Source organism: Dama dama, chromosome 32, assembly GCF_033118175.1.
Source record: "Dama dama isolate Ldn47 chromosome 32, ASM3311817v1, whole genome shotgun sequence".
NCBI classification, from domain to species: Eukaryota; Metazoa; Chordata; class Mammalia; order Artiodactyla; family Cervidae; genus Dama; species Dama dama.
In genome coordinates this window covers 50,817,700-50,837,062 of record NC_083712.1, presented here as the reverse complement: position 1 = coordinate 50,837,062, position 19,363 = coordinate 50,817,700, and the positions used below count along the sequence as shown (strand labels likewise).

General features: G+C 42.3%; 1 protein-coding gene across 1 annotated transcript in view; it reads right to left on the bottom strand.

Moving 5' to 3' along the window:
- Positions 1–12,504, bottom strand: part of LOC133050527 (anion exchange transporter-like) — a 65,210-nt gene extending 52,706 nt beyond the window's left edge. Inside the window, exons 1-4 of the mRNA XM_061134777.1 lie at positions 12,364–12,504; positions 9,962–10,075; positions 2,182–2,259; positions 1,117–1,212 (exon numbers count right to left, since the gene is read on the bottom strand). Of these exons, the coding sequence (XP_060990760.1) occupies positions 1,117–1,212; positions 2,182–2,259; positions 9,962–10,075; positions 12,364–12,486 (411 nt within the window). The 5' untranslated portion in view covers positions 12,487–12,504. The remainder of the gene's footprint in view (positions 1–1,116; positions 1,213–2,181; positions 2,260–9,961; positions 10,076–12,363) is intronic.
- Between the last annotated feature and the right edge of the window lie 6,859 nt (positions 12,505–19,363).

Sequence of the window (19,363 nt, the reverse complement as noted above, 5' to 3'; positions counted from 1 at the left end):
TAAATTAGGCTCCAGCATAAATAATCCTCCAAAGTCTCTCAGAGTAAAGAATTTGAAAGAGGAGTACATAGATAATTGCATTTCAATATGGTAAATGCCATAATAGAGCTAAGCGGAGTCTACTCATGAAATAGCTCACCCATCTATGGGAGGGAGAGAATACTGAATGTTCTCACATAGACACATTTCTCTAGAACAAGCATACTAAAAACTGATGTTAGTGGAATCCATATTTTATAGTATAATTTAATCTGTTCCTTTGTGTTATGTTGTTAGCCACTCAGTCGTGTCTGACTCTTTGCAGCTCCATGGACTGTAGCCCACCAGGCTCCTTTGTCCATGGAATTCTCCAGGTCAGACTACTGGAGTGGGTTGCCATCCCCTTCTCCAGGGGGTCTTCCCAATCCAGGGGTCGAACTCTGGTCTCTCGCACTGCAGGCAGATTCTTTACCAGCTGAGCCACCAGAGGAATGTGTTCCTAGTGATATACTATTAACATAATATTCTTCTCAATGTAACTCATTTAAAAAAGCAATTCATGAGACTCTGCATTTAGAATGAATATGGTCACCATTTGGAGAAGGAAATGGCAACCCACTCTAGTATTCTTGCCTGGGAAATCCCATGAACAGAAGAGCCTAGGGAGCTACGGTCCATGGGACTGTAAAGACTTGGACATGACTGAGCGACTGAGAACATGGTCACTATTGGTATGCTTATCCTATGTCAATGAAGCACATGTTTCTTAGAAATCAATGCTGGCTTTTCATATATGTTATATATAGTCATATTTCTACTAGCTGTTTCTTGATGATCTTAACTTCTATAATCAATTCATAATGGAAACTGGGAATTCACAAACCATTCAAGTGATAACATTTTTTAAAAAGGTCTTAAACAGCACATCAGTCAAAACTTGATACAATTCCATTTCTGTTCTTATAAAAAATGTTTTAAGACTTTGAAAAAAATTATAGTTTGTAAATAAGTAAAAACTGTTCATAAAATGTAAGACTTAAATGGCTAAAACTATCTTCTGCAAATGGAACTATTAAAGCTTATTTTGTAACATGTGTTTAAGCCAAGAGAGCAATTTTAGATTAAACTTCTACTTACCCAGTCAATTTTATCCACATTCCAGTATTTTTTTAAATCTCGAAACTGTATTAGCATTCCCTTCAGTCCCACAACAATAATACTTGCAAGAACACACTACAAATAAAAAAATAAGCTGATAAAGATGCAAGATAAAGACTTTAATCTAAATTTAAAAGAATCAAGGTATTTTATGTCTTTGTTTTCTAAATACTTACTAGAGAATAGTTACCATTTAGAAGACTAAAGTAATATTCATTTTGTTTAGAACTAACCTATTATTGTACTTTAAGAACATAATATCAGTTCTAGAAAAGTCACAGCGTAAATGTTATTCCATTCTTAAAAAAAGGAGGAAATAAAAAGAAAAGTAGTGAATTATAAGGGTGAATGTGATAAGACTGAATGTCCTGTTAACTTTATAATAATTATTCATTGCCATTTGTTTGCAACTTATTGCAAAATTCAGTGTATCATGTATTTCTTTAATCATCTTGAATATAAATTATCTGGTTGCATCAGAATATATTTATAAGTCTCTTGAGAAATAAACTTGATTATTGGAAGATCCTCTCATGAAAATGATTTATTCTTATTACATGAATGAAGAATTAGAACAAGAACTGTCTCTGGATCCCTGAAGACGAGCATCTTGCTATAGTGTCCCAGGCCTGCGAAAAGCAAGGCAGATACCCACACTAATGTTCTGAGTCACTTTGTATAAAGATGTATCAAGGGTGGCAAGAAATATTTTGTTCCCTACTCTCTTGCCCAGCATGCATTTTCTAAGAGTCTAAATTTTATAAACTTCTTCCAAAGTCTATTTCTCATAACAGAGATTGCTTAATTCTACCTTCCAACTGAACACAGAATAAATCTAATTAAATGAAAACAGCCGTGGTACCCTCCCGTACCTTACCCATCAGATGTGGGCTCTTTCTATCTCTCCTCCATACAACCATTACTTATGCCACATAACTTCTCAGAGTTAGGATCACTGAGGTTGTTCTTCAAAGAAATGCTTAAAATGGAATGATTCTCTTTAATGTTAAAGTTTAAAATTAAATAATAAAAAGTACTGCTTACCATGGGCAGCCAGTAAAGCAGGGGCCCTATCGCATAGATGACTACCAGGACAAAAATGCAAGATATTAGACAAGCCACCTGCAAAACAAGACAGCAAAAAGAGAAATCCTTCAATTTTTTGTTATTCCAAAGTTATAGGGGGGAAAGATAATCTTAGTTCTTCTTGATAAGAAGAAACAAAATGTTGGCACGGGATTGTTAAATTATACAGACTGTCGTTATCTATATTGTGTAGTTGAAGCAACCCAAACGTGACAGGTGGCAAACTAGTGCGATGAAATTCAGTCAGCACTGAGAGAAAAGCCATTTTACACAAAGAAACAGGACACCGTCAACTATTATCGCACATCACAATTTTCCGTTGTTTAATGGTGAAAATGACATTTCAATTGTACTTAAGCCTACTGTTGTTCACCTGACCTCCCTTCTCATTTCTTAGTTATGTGGGTAATAACTGAATACACACAGCTTTAGGGATTTTCTGGGCTGATGACAAATTTCCACGGAAGCCTTTGCTCTCTTCTTAGGAGTCCTTCGTTAGTATGAAACAGTTATATGGGATTATGGAAGTAGTCTCTGCAGTGAAGCAAACAACTTTATTAATCCTAAAAAATCATTAATATTGTGTTTTAACCAACTCAATATGTTGACAAAAGGCAATTCAAAACAGCTCACTTCTAACTAAGCTCCACTTGATGGAGAATCAGTTTCACATAAACAAACGTTCACATCTTAATAGAAACATTTAGCCAAACTGTCAGTCTACCAAGAGAAAAGAGGCTTTCCCAGGACCAAAAAAATACCTAAAATATTATAATGGAGGAATCAAAGGAAACTGGAGTGGTTAAAAATAAATATATAGACAAATAATCAATAGTAAGGTCTCAGAGCAACTTGAGTTCTCAGACACTGCTAGTGGGACTTAAGATATGGTGCAGCCACTTCCGAAAAAAGTTTGGCAGTTTCTCATGAAGTAATGTCTGACCTAAAACCACCTAAAAGAAATGAAAACTTATGCTTATCAACATACATGTAAATATTTATAGCAGCTGTATTCATAAACACTAAAACTGTAAATAATTAAATTGTTTACCAACTGGTGAATAGATAAATTTTGGTACATCCTTATAGTAGAATACTACTCAATAATAAAAAGACTATTCACACATGTAACAGCATGGATTAAACTCAAAATCATAAAACTAAGAGAAAGAAACTGATACAAGTTCCTTCCATATTTAGTGGAACTCCTCTACAGCATTATATAGCATATAAAAGGGAAAAATCCTTCTGTGGGAAATAAGTCATTAGGAAACTAGAGGTTGTTAGGGAAGTTCTAATACACTAAACTGCCGCTAAACTGATCATTTAGGAGTAATTGGTGATTTTACATGAGTTTTTAAATGACAAAATATTATGCCTGTCATTCCACTAGACTGAAAAAAGCTTGCTGTCAGAAGGCAAGTTATAGAATTCATTCAGATATCCCCATAAGTGGTTCAGTATATCCATGTTCATGTGGAAAGAAAAAGGCACCAATTGTTAAACTGCACTTCATGTCAAAAGACAATGGCATGCAGTGTCGCCGTGAGACCTTTATCAAACACTTACAAAGGTACCTTAATCTTATTTGCAGCTATGAACTTGAGACAGCTAGACTCTAAACTCCTTTGAAGGATTTGAGGGACATAAAGGCAAAGTGACTTTCCCAAGGTCACAGAGCTAAGAATTAGAAGGAATATGGATTATAAACTGAATTAGATCCATAAAGTCAAATATATTTCAAGTTTCTAGATACCTTAAATACACTAAAGCTGTTAGAGAAGCTACAACCTAATTAAATAATTCTTTTTAAAAACAGTAAACGTCAACTACCTTCAAGATTTTCTCTAAAGATTACTTATTTTTTATTTACACAGCTTTTTGTAAATACATTAACAATAGTGTGCTCACTGAACTATAATTTCAGTCTTATTGTTAAAATAAGAGTTAAATGGATCTTACTTTCAAAGGATGACAAACAACGGGTGAAAAAAACTATTTGTTTACCTTAGATAGTAAGTCATACAATGAAACAGACTATGTAATCAAATAGCTTATGTCAGCTCTTTAATGCATTTCATCTTTGTTGATGCCCTAGATCAAAAGACAAGGGCATCTAATTAGATAAGAAATCCTTATCAATTATGCCCAGGGTATCTACTCCTCGGGCATAGAAATCAATAATATAATAGTTTCCACTCTCAAAACTCAAAATACTGACACTCTTTGTCTCCATAAGTAAGAGACCCAGGTACTAAAGTTTGAATTTGGAAAACGCCTTTAAAAGCATTCAGTCCACTGGAAAGACCCAGAGGGAGCGGGTAGAGAGGGAGGTGGGAGGGGGGATTGGGATGGGGAATACATGTAAATCCATGGCTAATTCAAGTCAGTGTATGACAAAAACCACTATAATATTGTAAAGTAACTAGCCTCCAACTAATAAAAATAAATGAAAAAAATAAAATAAAATAAAAGCATCAAAAAAAAAAAAAAAGCATTCAGTCCAAGCCACTGTTCCGTAGATAACCAACTCAGTCACTATACACTGAGGTTAAACTAAGATGAGATATTTGCAATGCTATAACAGACTTCTCTGACTTTAGACTTCTGTAATAACACAGTTACACTATGTTTTCAAGTATTACCCACATTCTGAACATCCATAACTTTGTATATGAAGTGCTACTTTCTTATATACCTCTGACTTACCTAGAAAAAAATTTAAAGGCAAATTACAACCAGAAGGGAGATAAACTTGTTTCCTTTATTAAACTCAGAAAACAAACAAAGCTAAATGCCTCCTTCTTAATAAGTTCCAGCTTAGCTTAGACTGCAACTAGTAGGAAAAAACTGTTCACACATTTAATTAACCAGAGGACAAACATTTTTCTAGGCATTTTAGTTTTCTTTAACTCATTTCATTTCATGGTAATTATATATCCACAGATAACTTTTTATTCTAAAGTTGTAACTATTCATGTTTATGCTAACTCTGGTATAGGATAATGAAATAATCTATATTTTCTTCTTGTTACATTCTCAAACAAATATTATCTGTGTTACAGGTTACTTACAAAGATGACTATGCAAACATCAGTGTTAACCTTTTCCTAAGGGAAAACCATCCTGAATATTCATTGGAAGGACTGATGCTGAAGCTGAAGCTCCAACACTTTGGCCACCTGATGCGAAGAACTGACTCTTGAAAAGACCCTGATGCTGGGAAAGATTGAAGGTGGGAGGAGAAAGGGATGATAGAGGATGAGATGGTTGGATGGCATCACTGACTCAATGGACATGAGTTTGAGTAAACTCCGGGAGTTGGTGATGGACAGGGAGTCCTTGGCGTGCTGCAGTCCATGGGGTCACAAAGAGTCGGACACGACTGAGCAACTGAACTGAACTGAACCTTGAGAAATAGAGTATTTCCTGCCGTATCAGTAAACAAGGATGTCACCGCCATCAGGGATCGCAGCCCTCCAGTGTGAGCTCCTGGGCTCCTAAGGGCACCCGGGAAGAAGAATCCCTGTGATCCGGCAGCCACTCCCTGTGGTGCACCTCTGAGAAGCTCAGGGTGTGAAAAACACAGAACACTGGTCCCAGATAGCGGAGATATGTATGAAAGGAGTGATTTCAGGGAGCCCAGACTCTCATATCTTCCCCTACCTAGAAAAGCACCAAATTCCTTAACCTGAATATATCTGGCTTCCTTTTATAATAATGTTTTGATTTTCACACTACTTGCTCTTTGTTGCAAAACTTCTCCATGACTTTACTCCTCCCCTGGCTTCCTCAGATCAGTTTTCTCAGGGTCCCTTGAGATGCTGTCCTCCAGGCTTGAAGTCCTAAAAATTCCCACTGAATAAAGCATAACTGGGCTTCCCTTGTGGCTCAGCTGGTAAAGAATCCACCTGCAACGTGGGAGACCTGGGTTCAGTCCCTGGGTTGGGAAGATCCCCTGGAGAAGGGAAAGGCTACCCATTCCAATATTCTGGCTTGGAGAATTCCAGGGACTGGATATAGTCAATGGAGTTGCAAAGAGTCGGACACAACTGAGCGATTTTCACTAAAGCATAACTCTCAACTTTTAGGTTTTGAATATTTTTTTTAGGTTGACAGTTATGGCAACCACAAAGAAGGATCCCTCTCCTCTGCCTGAATCCTATGAGGGTCTTAAGCCTTGGTACCAGCAGAGGCTCCATGTGCCCATCGACCACCTCAGGGAGTCCAGATGAATTTGAGTGAGTTTTTCATGGTTCTAGGATCTCCCATTATTGATGATTTTAAGTTTTAGTTGATGGGGGACAAGGCTATCCTTGAAACTTGGTTTCAAGAAGACGTACCTGGGTTGCTCAGTTTAGATACTGAGTGACATCCTCAGTTGAAGGACTGGGAAGGTTTTATTCAAGTCAAGCACTAAGTGGGTTATCCCCAGTGTAAAGGACACTGGGAAGAATTAGTTTGGATACTGACTGGTTGGTTATCCTCAGTTTAGAGACCGGGAAGACTTTGCTCGGCTAAACACTGAGAGTCCCTTGGACTATAAGGAGATCCAACCAGTCCATCCTAAAGGAGATCAGTCCTGGTTGTTCACTGGAAGGACTGATGTTGAAGCTGAAATGCCAATACTTTGGCCACCTGATGCAAAGAATTGACTCATTGGAAAAGACCCTGATCCTGGGAAAGATTGAGGGCAGGAGGAGAAGGGGACACCAGAGGATGAGATGGTTGGATGGCATCACCAACTCAATGGACATGAGTTTGGGTAAACTCTGGGAGTTGGTGAGGGACAGGGAGGCCTGGCGTGCTGCAGTCCATGGGGTTGCAAAGAGTCAGACATGACTGAGCAACTTGATCCTAAGCCTGATTTCAAATGAAAGCATTTTCCTGATTTCAAATGTACTATATCAAGTGAGAATAAAAGCTATTGCCTGACTTATTCTGTTCCTTCTTAAACCAACAAAATTGACTTTTTTATAATCATCCAATGCTTTTATTTTTCATTCACCCTTCCCACACTTACTGTGCTGAGTGCTAAGTGCTAAGTGCTTAGCCATGTGCTAAGTCCTGGGCTGGACGCTGATGATATGGAGAACAAAAGCAGACAGGGACTTTCTAGGAGCTGCAGTCAAGAGCAGAAGGCAGACATCAATCGTGTAATCACACTGATAAACATGTAAAGTCCAATAGAGCTAAGGTCTCTGAAGAAAAGAACACAGTTGGCCCAGAAGTCTTAGTGAAATCTGATAAATGGGAGGAGCTAACTTAGAAGGGAAGAGGAGGCAGCCACAGAGACTAAACGGACAAAAGGAAGACACCAGAGCTCACGAGGAAGGAGGCGCCGGACTAGAGAGCTGAGAGTGAGGCGGAGAACAGTCCAGGGTGAGGCTGCAGGGGGAAGCACACAGTTTGGGTAGCTGAAAGGCAAGAAAGCTAAGACCATTTATGGGCTCTGGGAGGAAGGAACAAGGCTATATCTGCATTTTAAAAGCTATCTTTCTACAGAAATACTCATAGTGTTTCTGAATAAGAGTCAATTGGTGAAACGATTGGCTATTATTAGCCTGAAAGTTGAAAGATTTTCATTCTTCTAGAGTAACTTACTGGGTATAAGTCTAGTATCTACGAGAGAAAGAGAGATATTTTAAGGGATTACTTTGTGAAGTCTTGTCACATGGAAAGTTGGTTTCACAAATAGCCTATTTAGAACAAAACTTTTAAGACTTGGCTGTCCCAGGGCCTTCTTCAAATCATGTCTCTTATCCCCACATAAACTTAATAGTTGTAACGCCAAAATGACTACCATGGGAAAACATCCTCAATTGAGGTATGCACATTAAGTCAGGTTACTTCCCTGTGCAATTTAATGGGACTAGTTGAGCAGATTATGGATGATCTCAACAAGCAAAACAGCATAAAAATAAGGTGCTGCTGAGTTTTGCTTCTGTGAATTAGTATTTTGTTAGGTGCCTTTTATTTCTTCTCAAGTCTAATGAAGAGAATACCATGAAGAACTGATGAAAGGAAATCTCACACACTCATCCTTGTAAGAAACCAGGTGGAAATCACTATAGAATCCTCAAATTTTACGATGTAAGTCTTCAGAGTAAGGAATGATATTTGAGTACACTATATATTAAACATTCAAATTTAGATTACAAATATTTGAGAGCTGGCAAAAATGGTTGTGCCAATGCACATTATGAACTTATGCTTTAAATCATGAACCACCTAAAAATCAAATGTCATGTAAAACAACATTGAATGAGAATTACACATCCTTGCTGATGTGTTGTGGCAATAATATGTCATATTATTATAGAATCAAAATTTGTTACTGCTTCCCATCTGCTCCATGATACATTCATCAATAATTTTATTAGTTTTATGCTATATTTTAATGTTTATTTACCCATCTTTCTCTTGCCACTTTCCCCCAAGGTCAAGAACTATATATTTTTCAAATTTACTCTTCTACAACACCCCCAAAAGGACTTAATATAAGGTAGGCTACTAAAAAATGGGTTTCCCAGGTTACTCAGCAGGTAAAGATTCCACTTGCAATGCATGAGACAACAGTTGGATCCCTGGTCCAGGAAGAGGCTACATGCTGCAGAGCAACAGAGCCGTGTGCCCCAGCCCCTGAGCCCACGTGCTGCAATGACTGAAGCCCATGTCCAGAGCCCAGGCCCTGCAACAAGAGGAGCGCTGCATGCAAAGCCCACGCAGGGCCACAAAGGCACCCCCACCAACTGCAACCAGAGAAAGCCAGCGTGCAGCAACCAAGACACGTCACAGTCAACTAATAACACAAAAAAAAGCCTAAAAAGAAAATAAAATGTGCATGAATTGTTTTAACAATGGTTAGCTGTTCATGTTAATTTATTAAATCAACACACATATGAATTTCCTTGTATAGAACAGTGCTTAAGAATGCAAGATTTGGAGTAAATCTATCTGGGTTCAAATCTCAGCTCTGCCACTTCCTAGCTCCGTGACCTGGGTAAGTTAGTTTAACCCTCTTTTCCTCAATGTTCTCATGTGGAAACCTAGAATAATAATTATGCCTCCTTCATAGAGTTTCCTAAAACATTAAATGAGTTCATTTATAAAAAAAAACTATGACATGCAATGCCTGGCATATAACTCAATATATGCTTCCACCACGACCACCATCCTTATCATCACAGAATCATCTTAATTGCCACCGTTGATAATTTTACTAGTATCCAGCATAATCACTACTATACAGCAGGCTCTAAAATGTCAAACTGATTTGAGTTCCTAAAACACACCACTGTTTCTTTAAGCCAAAATGTGCATAGACATTGTATTGTTCATGCACATACTTGTACATCTCTATAGACAGGAATGTCAGTATCAAGGACTGATGTTGCATACAACTGTTTTCATTCTATTTAAAGGAAATGAACGAAGATTTTAAAATTTCAAACTGACGGGTTAGATTAGCAAAAAGTAAAATCAGAGGCACCACGAGAGGGAGCTTTTGCTCAACGATTGGTGACAAGAAACCTGCCGCTAGTACAGGACTTTCTTTTTGTCTGCTCACTGAATCCTTCAGCTTCTCAAGGGTCATTTCTAAGCAGGAGAACAGAGAAACTGCCTTGATGCTGGTTTTAAGAGACTAAAGAAATAACATTCTCGGGAACTTAGAGAGACGCTCATTCCTCTCTCTCTCTCTCTCAGTCCTTCTGTGCCTGCTGAAGAATGAAGTTACCTGTGTCTTTGCTCCTGTGCTATAGAGACCAGCAGTTCTTCCCATGGCAGCCGCACTTGGTATACAGAAGAAGAACGAAGCGATCACATTGCTGAGGCCATGGGCCAGGAGTTCCTGCAGGAATGATGACAGGGCAATGTATCATTTCCTAATCACAATCCACTTTTAGCGTGTGTGTGTTTGAGTGTGTGTGTGTGTGATGTGCTCAGTCATGCCCAATTCTTTGCGGCACCATGGACTACAGCCTGCCGGACTCCTCTGTCCATGAAGGAGTCTGTTCATACAGGCAAGAATACTGGAGTGGGTTGCCATTTCCTACTCCATGGGATCTTCCTGACCCAGGGGTCAAACCTGCCTCTCTAGCATCTCCTGCACTGACAGTGGGTTCTTAACTGCTGCGCCACCTGGGAAGCCCAGATTTGAGAGACCACAGATAAAGCTTGTCATGGAATGCAGCGTCTTTTGTATTCTTCTGTTCTCTCCACTGGTTGTAATTTAACCATCATTCTAAAAATAGCTAACATTTACTGAGTGCTTACAATGAGCCAGAAACTGTTCTGAGCCCTTCATTCATTTGATCCTTCTAACAATAATAACTTTATAGGGAAGCACAAGGTATTTACTGTATCTGTTGCCAATTACTCGGGTTTCAAGTTACTACAATAAAGGGTTTTGTTCCCACCACTCCACCAATGACCTCCAGGGTGCCAAATCCAATGGTTAATTCCTACCTCCCTGGCCGTAAAAGTGGCATTTGACACAGTCACCCACATTCTCCACCTGAAAGCCTCCTTCCTGGTCCTTCTTGAACCTCTCACCCCCCTGGTTTCCTCCGACCTCCCTGGCCACCGCTTCTCAGCCTCCTCTGCGGTTCCTCCTCATATAAGCAATCACAAACATTGGAGCACTCCTTTCTCTATTCTGAGCTACCCAAAAACATGCTGACAGCCGCCACATTTATCTCTCCAAGCCTAGACTACTCTTTTGAACTTCAGACTGATATAGGCAACCTATTCCTCAGCATTTTCATTTGAATGGTTAACAGGTATCCCAAGCTTAATTAATCAGCTATTGCTCTACATACTCCCATGCTGGTCCTCCCACACCCTTCCCCACCTCAAGCTCTATTTGGGCCAAAAGCTTTAGAGAGAGTCTTGACTTCCCCTTTGCCCAGATGGTGCCCACATCCAATTCATAATCCGTCCACTGCTCATCTCCTTCATTGCTGCATCCAAGTCATCAGATGTCACCTGGATTCCTACAGAAGCTTCCTAACACTTTTCTGCTTCTGCTGTTGCCAGGAACACAGACAAAAATCCCTGCCCTCACAGACTGGTGTTCTAGTGGAGGGATGCTACCAATAAACAAGATGAACACAAAAAGTAAAACAGAGAGTGGAAAGTTTCGGAGATGAGGATTTAGCTTACCAAGAAAGGCCTAAGAAGGAAATATTTAAATAAAGGAGGAATGCAGCTACTTGAGGGTATAGAATTCCTGGAAAAGGGAACAGCAAGTACAGACATCCTGAACTAGCAACATAGCTAGTAAACTCAAAAAAAAAAAAAAAAAAAAAAACCAAGGCAAGAAGTGAGGCTCGAACAGGCTACAAAAAAATATGGGATTATAGAGGAAAAGAGATGGTAGCAAGGTCAGGTTGGGCCTTGTAAGCCTTGGCAATAGGCTTTTAATATAAGTACTACGGGAAGCCACTGGGAGGTTTTGAGATGAAGAAAGACATGGTCTGTATTATGCACCATTGTATCCCTTGCTCCTAGACTGGTGTCTGCTATACATAGGGTTCAATATCCATCTGTTGAATTAATAAACCTGCTTTTTTACAAATGACAAAACTGGGGCATGGAAACAATTTCAGAGTGAGATTTTAGACGTAGGTACTTTGGGATTCTAACCACTGCTGCACATCTATGTCTGCAGACCTGTGTAGGAATGCAGGGCCATGGGGCTTGAGACAAAACACTAGTAAAAGTAGATTCAGAAACATTCTCAGTAAAATCTTCATCCTTGGTATGCTAAGAAATCCATTCATCCTTTAGTTTTTTACTAAGAAGGATAATAGTGTTCTTTGTATTTTGAAATCTGAATTTTTTAAAAAGTTGGCATGAGTCATTAAATATATTTAGATTTTCTCCTAAAAACAAAGAGAACAAGATATCCCTCTATTTCAAAACAAAAGTGTACTATAACCAACCCAAGAAGCTCAGATTTTCACCTTTCTATCAGTGATTTACAGACCTTTGTTTTGGTTTGTTCTACCTATTCTTGTTATACACTTAGGAAAGCTGTATTTTTCATAAATTCAACATTTTCAGCATCTGGAAGTACACATCAAAATGATACAATAGCTATGGGGAGGTGTGGAGAGGGACTGGGACATACTACACCTGATTATCATCAACTGAATATCTGAATTTTTTGGCAGATCCTCGTGCAAGAGCCAATGAGGCCACATAGCCTACAAGGGCCACTCCAAAGGCTTCAGTGATGACTGCAGAGAGGATGTTCATTGGGGGAGCTCGAGGTGGAGGAATTCTGTGAAAGAGAAACCATATTGAACTCATCAACTCACAGGTAATTTCTTTAACAACTTGTAGTGAATTCAACTATGGTAAAGACTCTGAAGTTGACACTAAATACATGAAATACCCCTGAGAAAACCAAGTAGCCTTGCCCTTAGAAGCCTTTTATTTTCTACATTTTTTGGAGAAAAGCAAAATCACAAAGAACACCATAGGGAGAGCACCACACATTTAACTGGCATTTACTCCCAGGAAATTTAAGTAATAGCACAGAAACTTTGACTCAACAAAAATGTCCTGCATCAGAACAAAAGCAAATCAGGAACGTTCTTTCACTGAATCTTTTGAAACACTTATGTGGCTGGCACTAGATACTGTGCCTCCTGCCTTGAATACTACAGTACTGTATGCAAACATTAGTTTACTGTGAGCTATGATTCTTTCAGCTAATCCTTAAGTTTGCCATTGAGTTAATTATGTTTTTAACTTGACCCTTTAATGGTGCACTTAATGATTGTTAAAAAGGAGACAACAGACCCACAGTGGAGTTATTTGTGCTAAGCCCCATGTAAGCAAATCAAGAATTAATACCTAACTTAAGTGAATTTCACCTTATTCCAGGAATGCAACCTGAGTCAGTCAGCCTAGAATTACCTGGTTAACACCAGTGAGGTAATGTGCCTTTCCATACCCCAATGGAAGGTGAGCTTACCTGAAACAATCGTGGATTCACTCTTTGCTAAAAACGCCCTTTTCCTGTCCTCCTTCTGACTGTAACGCCTTTATTTTGTTTAGCTCTTCAGAGCTCCTTTTGATTTGGTAGATAGGCTGCTGCTCAATGTAGACCTCTAAATGTACTTAGTTGAATTTTGTTTTGTGACTCTATGTACCACATGTTATGAAAAATATCTATATAGGCTCCACCTACCCTCTGTTGCAAAACATGGGACCGCATAAGAGCTAACACTGTTTCTCAGTTTTACTTTTTTTTTTTTTTTTATTGCAGTGTAGCAGACTACCAACCTTGTGATAATTTCAGGTGGGAAGCAAAAGGACTCAGTCACACAAATATATGTATCCATTCTTTCCCAAACTCCCCTCCCATCCCGGCTGCCACTCACATTGAGGAGAGTTCCACGTGATGTGGAAGGTCTTTGTTGGTTACCCATTTTAAATACAGCAGTGTGTACATATCCATCCCAAACTCCCTAACTGTCCCTTCCCCAATCCTTCCCCCCAACAACCATAAGTTTGTTCTTTAAGTTCGTGAGTCTCTTTCTGTTTTGTGAGTGTATTTGTATAATTTTTTTTATATTCCACATATAAGGAGTATCATACAATAGTTCTCCTTCTTTGACTGACTGTATTCACTATGACAATCTCTAGGTCCGTCCATGCTGCTGCACATGACGTTATTTCATTCCTTTTAATGGCTGAGTAATATTTCATTGTATATGGGCACCACTTCCTGTTTATCCATTATTGTCGATAGACATTTAGGTCGCTTCCATTTCTTGGCTAGTATATACAGTGCTGCAATGAACACAGGGTGCATGTACCCTTTGGGATTATATTTTGCTCCAGATATATCCCCAGGAGTGGGATTGCAGGGTCACATGGTAGCTCTATTTTTAGATTTTTAAGGAAGCTCCATACTATACGACATAGGGGCAGTACCAGTTTACATTCACACCAACAGTGTGGGAGGGTTCCCTTCTCCCCACAGCCTCTCCAGCACTTTCTGTTTGTGGATGACCATTGCAGTTTGATGATGACCATTCAGGCTGGAAAATGGTCAGGGGAAGCCTGGCATGCTGCAGTCCATGGGGTCACAAAGAGTCGGACATGACGGAGTGACTGAACAACAACAAATTCTGGCTGGTGTGAGATGATATCTCACTGAAGTTTTGAATTGCTTTTGTCTAGTAATTACTGATGTTGAACATCTTTTCATGTGCTTCTTGGTCATCGGTATGTCTTCTTTTGAGAAATGTCTATTTAGGTCTTCTGCCCGTTTTTAAACAATATTATTTGCTTTAATACTATCAAGTGTCATGAACTGTGGGTAAATTTTGGAAACTAATCCCTTGTCAGTCACATCCTTAGCAAATATTTTTTCCCAATATGTGTGTTGTCTTTTCATTTTCTTTATTGTTTCCTTTGCTATGCAAAAAAAAAGGGACAGTCCGTCTGGAGCGCTCCTTGGTCATGCTGGGTCATCAGCCGCAGGCGTCCGGGCCAGAAGAGTTTCTTGCGCCGCAGGTGGACCATGTGCCTCTGGCCAGCGAAGCATAGGCGGTAGCAGAGCCCGCCCGGCGCGCGGGCGCCCTTGCCTCGGCGCAGCTCCCTCTGGGGTATCACCAAGTCCCTCTGCGGGATCACCAAGTCCCTCTGTGGGATCACCACCTCCGGGGAGCTGTAGCGCCACGAGGGGCGGCCGGCCAAGCTGGGGACTGGGGCCAGCGCCGCCCAGAGCGCCAGCAGCCAGCCCGCTGCCCGCAGGGCTCTATCGCAGCGGGGTCCCAGTGCCGCCAGCTCCGCACGTGCGCTGCGGCAGCTGCCTACCAAGCGAACGCGGGCGGATCAGAGGGGCCATGGAGCGGGTCTCTTGGTGGTATTAGCGAACAGTCGCAGGGCGGGGCGGGGGCAGGTCCTCTTGTGAACTCAGCGGGGCCTAGGCGGGGCGGTGGAGGGCCTCTGGGGGCGGATCTGGTGCGGGACCTGCACTTCCCCCGGGGGACTAGCATTTCCCCCGGGGACCAGCACTTCCCCAGCCAGACCAGCACTTCCCCATGGGACCAGCATTTCCCCAAATGGGACCAGCACTTTCCCAGTGGGACCAGTATTTCCCCAGTGGGACCAGCACTTCCCCCGGGAGACCAGCACTTCCAGAGCGGAACCAGCATTTCCCCAGCGGGACCAGCATTTACCTAATGGAACCAGCCTTTCTCCAGGGCACCGTGAACCCCTTCAGAGTCCTCCACCCAGTGTTCCCCTGATTGCCAGACTGTGTCCCCTGCCGCCCTGGGGAGGACAGAACCCACCCCGACCCTGGAAGCCCCGTAGCATCCCCTCCAGTCCTGTTGGAGGGGGCTCCCCTGGATGGGAGGACGTTCCTCCCTCCACCCCACCCCCCAGCTGGATACACCAGGGACTGTCTCTTGGGGCCCAATGCGAGACAACAGATATTTCATTCTAGTGAAAATTCTGTACTTGTTGTCAGGGGAGGGAAAAATATAGTACCAGGTATAGTACCAGAGGGAAAACTGTCCTGGTTCTCCAGACTGAATATTTCCCCTTGAAGGTTTGAACATACTCCCACCATTTAAACCAAGCGTTTTGGGGGATGGACTCCCTGGGCGGGAAGTTTACTCCTTGCCTCATCTGGCAGGACTCCGTGATCCCCCCATCCTACCTGGGCCTGCTTGTCCCCAGGGGATCTAACCTGCGGCCTAGTTTCTGCTCTGATAGCCAGAGACCGAGATGCTCTTTCACTTCCACCTTAGGGTGATCACAGAGCACAGAAGATAACTGAGCCACAGCAATCTACTGATGAAGGAGGAAACAGAAGAGGCTTTATCTGGAAAGCAGGATTCTATCTTGGGCTGGACTGTGGACTTTGAGCTATCTGGACAGCACCTATGGAAATGACAGACCAACTGGGAAAGCAGCCCCCCCCCCCCCAAAGGAAGAGCCCCAGGGCTCTCCATCACCTAAAAGAACACCCTAATTACCTGTGTAACCGAATAGAATCATACATTCTATTATGCTTATTGGGGTATGACCACAAACCTATTGATAATTGTCCACTGTTAACTACATAGGCTTAAGGCATATGAACCACTGGGTTAACTTTGATTGCATCTTTCTTCTTCCTTTGTTCAGACTAGTTTCAGGGAATATGGGGAGGTGGGTGTGAGGTTGTCACAAAAACTGGTCAGCTAAGAGGAGACTCTGCCTTGGGCCCGCTGGTGTAATAAACTGCACTCCACGATCTGTGTTGTCCTTCTGAGTGAGTTTGTTTCCCGGAACCCGTGGCTACAGCACTGACGCTTCCCTTTCCCCTTCGTCCTCTGCTCTCCCAGGCTTCAGTGTAAGTGCCCGCCTTTCTGCGCTCTCGTGAGAATGCCCCCTGGCCTTGCAAAAGCTGACTCTACACTGTTACTTTATGCCCTGTAGAGGCAGGTCCTTCTCCTTTTACTTTATGCCCTGTAGAGACAGGTCCTTTTCCCCCTCTACTCATCACCGAATCGTGCCCACACACGCGGCTTTTACTGGTTTGCTTCTCCTCTCCTTCTCCATCTTCTTTCTGGGCCCCTTTTCTATTTGCTCTAAAGTTATGTCTCACAGTCTTCTTTGCTGCCTGTCAGCTGACAATGGACTCTGACTCGTGTTTTCATCCTTTCTCTTCCATTAAAACACTTTCCTGGGCATGAAATACTTCCGGAGGCCCAGGGCAGAGGCCCAGGGCAGAGGCCCAGTCCTGCAGGCATGCCTGGCCCCCCACTGAAATCGGCCCGCACCCGTTCTGTCTGCCCACAAGTCATGCTGCAGAGTCCGGCTTCCCTGCGGATCTCCAAAGCTAGTATCATACACTGAGGGGCCTGATATTACCTTTTAGTTTATCAAACACGCCTTGGTTGTGTTGTGAAATATTCCCTCAGTATCTTTTTGGGGTGCCGCACAGCCTGAGATCTCAGTCCCTAAACCCAGGCCCCAGCAAAGAAAGCGGGGAGTCCCTCTCACTGGGCCCCCAGGGGACTCCTTCTCTGTACCCATTTTGAAAAGACAGTTTACTGTGAGTGGAGGTGGCATTTTGTCAAATGCTGTTGCTCCATCTGTTGAGACGACCCTGAGGAAACCCCATCACCTGTTCAGGGTAGATGGCCCGTTCAGATTTGGTGAATTCGGTGTACTGAGAATTCATGCATCTGTATAAAAGTCTCACACAAGACTGTGAGTGTCCGTGCTCACAGGGTTAGTGGTAAATCCAGCATGGAGGTTGTAGACAAAACTGAAAAGTTTCTGTTTCAGGAGGACAACTCTGCCCCAGCTTCCCAGGCTGAAACAGGGAAAAGTTCCTATCATTTCAGTCTGGCAACTCTGCCTTTCTCTTCCTTTCTCCCTTCCTTTCAATTTTCAACTCTTCCTTTCTCCCTTCCTTCCTTTCCATATACATGGAAATCTGTATCCCTAGGAGAGAATCCACAGAGATTATCTCTTACCTTCCTTTTATGTATACACAGAAAACTGTATCTGAGATATATAATCTACCAGGACTTGATGCTCAGCACTCTTGACCTCCTATGACAGGAAATCCAAGAAAGAATAGACATATCTCATAGATACACTGTGAGTACCTGAATCAGGTGGCCATATACAAGGATCAGAACACTGCAGATCGACCATACTGCAGCATAACATCACACGCTATTAAAGAGAAGGAAAGGGAAGCAGTGCCTGCTTTATTCCCCCGACTTCCCTGACTGGGGCTGCGACCCCATCCCTGGAGCCTAAGCAGCCTTGGGTCCCACTGCTGCACTGGGGTGAGTCTGACACAGTCTGGCAGGTGCCCTTCATTGAACCCTTTGTAAAGACCTACTATCTGCTAGGTTCTGGCTCGGACCAGACTCCCCAGTGGGATACGGGCCTCTAGGGACTTGGGAGCAAATATTATGAGCCCTGCAGGTGCCCTGGTGCTGGGCATTCCAGCTCAAGCCTCCTTTCTGGAGTGCAGCCTCCTAGACACCTAAGCACACTCGGCAGGGTGCTGTGGGCCCAGTAGTAATTAGTCTGGTGTGTGTGTGTGTGTGTGTCTGTGTGTGTATGTGTGTGTGCACGTGTGTCTACATGTGTGTACATGTGTGTGCGTGTGTGTACATGTGTGTGTACGTGTGTGTGTCTCTGTGTGTGTACGTGTGTGTGTGTACATGTGTGTGTCTGTGTGTGTGCATGTATGTGTGTGTACGTGTGTGCACATGTGTGTGTGTACATGTGTGTGTGTCTGTGTCTGTGTGTGTGTGTACGTGTGTGTGTGTGTGTGTGTACACATATGTGTGTACGTGTATGTGTACGTGTTTGTGTGTGTCTGTGTGTGTGTACGTGTTTGTGTGTGTCTGGGTGTGTGTACATGTGTGTGTGTCTGTGTGTGTGTGTGTGTACGCATGTGTGTGTACGTGTGTGTGTACGTGTTTGTGTGTCTGTGTCTGTCTGTGTACGTGTGTGTGTGTTTGGATGTTTGTGTGTGTACATGTGTGTGTACATGTGTGTGTGCGTGTGTACATGTGTGTGTGTACGTGTGTGTATGTGTGTGTTTGTCTGTGTGTGTACGTGTGTATGTACGTGTGTGTCTGTGTGTGTACGTGTGTGTGTATACCTGTGTGAGTGTGTGTGTGTGTGTGTGTCTGTGTGTGTACATGTGTGTGTCTGTGTGTGTGTACGTGTGTGTGTGTCTGTGTGTGTGTGTACGTGTCTGTGTGTGTCTGTGTGTGTGTGTGTACGTGTGTGTGTGTGTGTGTGTGTGTGTGTGTGTGTGATATGCTTTATGGGGAAACAGAAAAGAAGCACAAGCCCTTAGGTGTTTGCTCAGGTACAATTCACTCTAATCCACAGCTCAGGATGCTGACTTTCCCAGGAACCAGAGATGTGCTTTGGTGGACACTTTACGCTCTGAGCCACCAGGGAAGCCCTTAAAAAGTGCAGTCGTCTGTAAACATTTCCTGTAACTACAACTTGAGCAAAAAGGCTGACCAGCACCTCTAAATCACAAGGTCTGGGGTCTCTGATAATGACAGCTTCCCTCAGGGAATCTCCCAGGGTGCAGGATGCAGAAATAAATTGCAAACACAACAGAGTTTCCGGAAGC